Source organism: Rhagoletis pomonella, unplaced genomic scaffold, assembly GCF_013731165.1.
Source record: "Rhagoletis pomonella isolate Grant_MI unplaced genomic scaffold, Rhpom_1.0 Rhpom_scaffold_04509, whole genome shotgun sequence".
In the NCBI taxonomy this organism is placed as follows: domain Eukaryota; kingdom Metazoa; phylum Arthropoda; class Insecta; order Diptera; family Tephritidae; genus Rhagoletis; species Rhagoletis pomonella.
Window position 1 is genome coordinate 1 of NW_023463058.1, and position 5,008 is coordinate 5,008.

At 37.8% G+C, this 5,008-nt stretch overlaps 1 protein-coding gene across 2 annotated transcripts; it reads right to left on the reverse strand.

Moving 5' to 3' along the window:
* Positions 1-1,942: 1,942 nt before the first annotated feature.
* Positions 1,943-4,683, reverse strand: LOC118754741 (diphthine--ammonia ligase-like). Of its 2 annotated transcripts, none has more exons than XM_036489629.1 (5): positions 4,139-4,683; positions 3,379-4,016; positions 3,013-3,309; positions 2,827-2,948; positions 1,943-2,751 (listed from the first exon to the last, which is right to left on the reverse strand). In XM_036489629.1, the coding sequence occupies exons 2-5, from the start codon at positions 3,938-3,940 to the stop codon at positions 2,356-2,358; spliced, it is 1,377 nt and encodes a 458-aa protein (XP_036345522.1). In that variant the 5' UTR covers positions 3,941-4,016; positions 4,139-4,683; the 3' UTR covers positions 1,943-2,355. The 2 variants fall into 2 exon arrangements, with proteins under 2 accessions (XP_036345522.1, XP_036345521.1); XM_036489628.1 differs by having other exon boundaries at positions 1,945-2,751; positions 4,084-4,682.
* Positions 4,684-5,008: the final 325 nt, after the last annotated feature.

Consider the following 5,008-nt stretch of genomic DNA (forward strand, 5'->3'; position numbering starts at 1 on the left):
TTTTCATGTAAATTGCTAAAAATCCGAAAATTTATATGCCATCAATAAAAAAAAAATTTCGACATGCTAGAAAAAACCAAAGGTGTATTTAAATTTAACATAACTAGATACTCAACAAATAACATAATTATTGGAAGGGGGAATCAAAATTTAAATATTGCATGCCTGTGTTATTTTTGGTAAATAGAGGAGAAACGTCAAAGACAAAAGATAAAAAACAATGAACTCCGCTAAGCAAAAAGCGTGGTTGATGTATTTTTATTAAAAAAATGTAATGAAAATCGTACTATTATGCATGCTTACATATCGTCCGCTTCCCGTATCGTCCCGTTGTTGCGATATTTTGTGACCCACGTTTCAAAACTCGTTCTTTTCTGACATCAATACAGCTAAAAACTCCCTGGGAGCTCACCAGGATATTTGGCAATGCTTAAGGAATCGTGGTAAGCAGTGCGCGCTTCCGCTCCGCAGGGCCTGAGTTCAAGATCTGGTCGAAAGCAACATCGCAAAAAAATATAGAAAAACGGTTTTTCCTTAACAGTGGTCGTCTCTCGGCGGGCAATGACAAACCTCCGACTGTATTTCTGCTGTGAAAAACAGCTTCTAATAAAAATACAATCACCGTTCGGAGTCGGCGTAAAACTGTAGGTCCCTCCCCTCCTCCCAACACCAAGGCGCACACCACGAGAAAATCGCCAACGGCTCATTCCAGATTTTTTAGTGATGTTGATAGGCAAACGATGGGTACACAAGGTAGCGACCGTACACGAAAAAAGCTAGCGATTTAGAAATGCGAGATATATTTTCAGCTACCTTATACCCAGACGCGAAGATCCTTTAATTTGGTGGAAGCATAATCGCAAAGAATTTCGTAATTTGTTTATACTGGCAATGAAGTATCTGTGCGCACCACCTTCCTCAGTGAACCCAGAAAGTGAGTTAGTATATCGGGTAGCATTTATGTTGAAAATAGAAATAGATTTTTGCCCGATAACTCGGAAATACTTCTTTTCATAATTAAAAATATTAAAATCGTTTATTTTAATTACTAATCGTATCTAACATTAAATTGGATTATAAAAATACAAAAAAAATTCTGAACTAGATTCTATTTAAACTTTTTTTTTTGTATTTTTATAATCCAATCGGATAACAGAAAAACGTCCGGATAAGCAGGATTCCGGATATCTACCAGATACCCGGAACGTCCCTGGTTTTAACATTACTTAAAAGTTCGTATTCATTTTTCACATAATGGTAAAATTCAGTGCACGTCATTTTAAAGTTGAACTTGCATTGAACGATACTTTCCACAGTGCCAATGTTAAGCGAATTTCTCTCTTTAGACCATTGTGATGAAATAAGAGAAAAAACTAGCTCAACATTCGCACTGTGGGAAGGGATTGCACATATGTATTGCAAAAATTTTAGCAGGTTTGCTTTTCGTTCGTGTTCAATAGTATCTTTAAAAAATAAACTCCATTTTTCTAAGGGCGGCATTTCTTTCCACTTTTACCCGCATCCATCGGAAATTTTGTCATTCGTCATTCTGCAAAACCAGTTACATTTGCTGCCAAAAATTAGATTTGCTCACACAAGCTTTTGGCTCAATCCTTATCCATTCGTCCTGAAATATGAGTGTTTCTAGTCTCTAGAAAATTATTTACATAATTCACATACCCGGTTTTGCATTATCTTGATACGCGGTTTTGCATTTTGTTGATACGCGGTTTTGTACATTAAACGACGATATGGAAAAATACCCTAGTATTTAATGAAATGTTGGGTTTTTTTCATTTTTTATTATCTAATGACCAACGTTTATTCATTTTCTCATAATAAGAATAAAAATTCTTAAAATATCTATATGAATTAGTCGTAAAAAACAATTCAAAACATTAACTATTTTTCTTAATATTTTAATATGTTTTCGAAATTTGTATCAATTTGATACAAACGATGGATGCGGGTTAATGTATAGTTTTCAATAAACGATTTTAAATAAGTTACTTCCTCATAACATTCATCGGATATCATTAGAATCTTTCCTCTTAAATAATTGATAGATTTTTTTTACCAACTTCGATTATCGATTTTCCTGCCCCTAAATCGCCGAAATTAAGCACTGTACAGCGGTTGCTGCAAAGTGTATTGTATTTATAATTTTCTGGACGCCAGACGTCAGAAAAAGTTGACAATTATTCAAATTAAACCAAATTGTCTTATGCAAACGCAGCGTTATCATGAGTTTCATTTTTTCGCCCAAAACAGGGACATTTTGGTTGTAAACAGGGGCACGGGGACAAAGGGTCCGAAACAGGGACATGTCCCTGGAAACGGGGACGTATGGCAGCCCTATGCTAAAGTCAATATGTTGCAAAAGAAAAGTTTAAGTTGGTTGGACCAGAAAAATCCATGCTTACATTCGAATCGATCATTGTGGGTATGTGCCCACACTTGCCATTCCACCAATGCATCACGGGGCAAAGCAGGTACAATAATATAATCCATTATTGCATTAGTTGTCCGTCGCTCCCACTGACGACGTGCCTCAGCTATAAAGGCTGGGTGGGTCAGGAAGCAAATACCATGAACTACATCTCGTAGTTGACCCTGAGCATTCATCGCCTTCGCTATTCGGCTAATGTGCCGCAAAGCCAGTTTGCACTGTGGACGAATTCCACCTTCGATAATTGTCATGCTTCCAGGAACAAGTGCTATTTGACCAGAAATGTAGGTAATCTCGTCAACCTAAAAAATATTACGCGTGCACATTTTCTAATAAAAATTTATTTTCTATTTTAATATATCGATTTCTTTAATTACCCTCGTCGATTGACTGTAGGTTCCAATATTTGCTGGCGCCCAATGGGAGATACCCTGCACATGCATTGTTTGCCTTGTTTTAAACGTCGAATCTCCGCTATTATTGTGATCATCATTGTTACCTGTAGGGAACAGTAAAGTAACGATGTCAGAATTTATTGAATACGCGCTACTAGTTTTACATACCATCTATTTCGTTTGTAGATAATGTCGGACGGCGTCGCATGGGTGTACGAAATGCTATCGCTTCCAGTATCACGTGGCATTCCTCTGGCAGAGGACATTCAACACATACCCGAGTTGGTGGATTTTGAAAATTAATTGTTTGGCCATAAATATGATTGAGTAAAGGATAATCTGCCATTGAACGTATATAAAGTGTTACGTAACAGTAATCAGTTAATTCATAATTGTGCTGAGCAGCTAAGTCAACCAAGGATTTCATTGCCAACTGCATTCCCTCTTCCAAAGTTTGAGCGCAGCCTAAAATGGAAGTTTAATTCAGGTGATAAGGTTCATTAGCAAGAGAGCAAGCGAGCTTAATTATTTTACCTTGTATACCAGCGACCCACATCCAACCTTTTTGATTAAACGCAGCCATTGGTTGATTTTTTAGTGGACGGAACTCACGTTCAATTTTCATTGGACTAGGTGGCTGAGTTGCCTGTGCAGTCGAGATGCCAGCCGTGGCACAGGTAGAGGACGTCACCAGCGATAGCGAGCCACACACTGCAGCCGTACTACTACCCAATGGGCGTTGTACACCAAAGCTGTTGGTCCCTGCCTGTAATGATGCAGCGCACAGCGCCGCTGAGGATGAAAGCAATGACGACGGTGTAGGAGGCTCATCTACACTCGCGCTCTTCGTCACAATAGGTATGGGCGAGGATGAAGTGGTCAAATGACGTCCAAATGAATTGCTGCGAGATATCATCAGTTCGTTTTGACTGAGAGACTCGCGCAGCCGTGTCTCTTTCTCTATCAATTCTAACTCAGTTTCACTGAGATCTGGATCGCTGAGGTCACTGTATGTTGATTCGTTTAGGTCACTTATGTAGTCTAAAGATTTTTTTACAAACACATCACAGCACTGAGTCGGCTCTTTCGATTGCATAGATAATTTGGTGAAGTTAATATACCCTACCGGACATATGGGATCTGCTGAGCTAATTATAGTTTGAACATCTTCCCTGAAATATAAAAGTTTAGGATTTAGTTGCTTATACAAAAAGTAAATAGTAAGTGTTTTTCAATTACACCACAATCCGCTGTTTAAACAAAGGGCAGTCTAAAGTGAATGTTTCATATTCACCTCCTTCTCCACAAACGTTCAAACCGTACTTATCACGCATTTTGAGTAGGTGTGGTTGTATTTCCCGCAACGATTTGCCTAAATGGCGATCAGGAACTAAACCTAATGCAGCTACCTAAAATGTTTTGAGAAAATAAACGCACCTTAGGAATTACCGTGGAAAACAACTTTACACTTCTAGATAATACATACGTATTTTTGTATATATGCACGTATGTATGCATTTTTAATACTTAAATTTTATACATATGTATTTATGTATATACATTAGGGTGCGTCTTCTTTTTCAACTTTGACCCACAAAGCAAGACTGCTCCTCTTTTATAGGTTCATTTGGTCATAAAAATGTGATCAGCCTCAAGAGCCCTAAGATTACGCAAAAAAGGCTCTATAACTTCCAAACCTGACGAGATATGAAAATGGCGTAGCCATGTTTGAGTTCAGTGTGCAAAGATCCATTGATTGATGCGAAACAAATAAGGTATTTTTTACATTTTATGTAAAACTAGCAAATGCCTGGCTTGCTTCGCGACGCCTCATAAGAACTTTTGCGTTGACCGATACAATAAATACAATACAATGAAATACAAAAACGATTTGTAATGTAAACATTATTAGCTTAAGTTGAAAGGACTGAAGAACAGAATTTTCCTTATGGTATATGTATTAATCTCCTTCGATGCTATGAGCCTTTATTTCCACCTGGGAGATATCTGAAAGTTTTGCAAGGTTTAAAATCCTGCTGTACCACAGGAAGACAGAGTTTTCCCATTCAGACATGGTCATTGATGTTCCTACCATGTTCTTCTAAATTCGTCACACTTCTTCTTCATATACCGATGACCCGTTGATGTGTCTAGGACATCTGTG

What these genes read in the sequence shown, in the direction of transcription:
- LOC118754741 (XM_036489628.1), bottom strand. Translation starts at nt 4,178, where the DNA reads ATGCGTGATAAGTACGGTTTGAACGTTTGTGGAGAAGGAGGTGAATAT. An exon ending in TTTAAACAGCGGATTGTGGT is followed by an intron (nt 4,017 to 4,083) that starts GTAATTGAAAAA and finishes TTTATATTTCAG; the next exon opens with GGAAGATGTTCAAACTATAA. An exon ending in CCTACAGTCAATCGACGAGG is followed by an intron (nt 2,752 to 2,826) that starts GTAATTAAAGAA and finishes AATATTTTTTAG; the next exon opens with GTTGACGAGATTACCTACAT.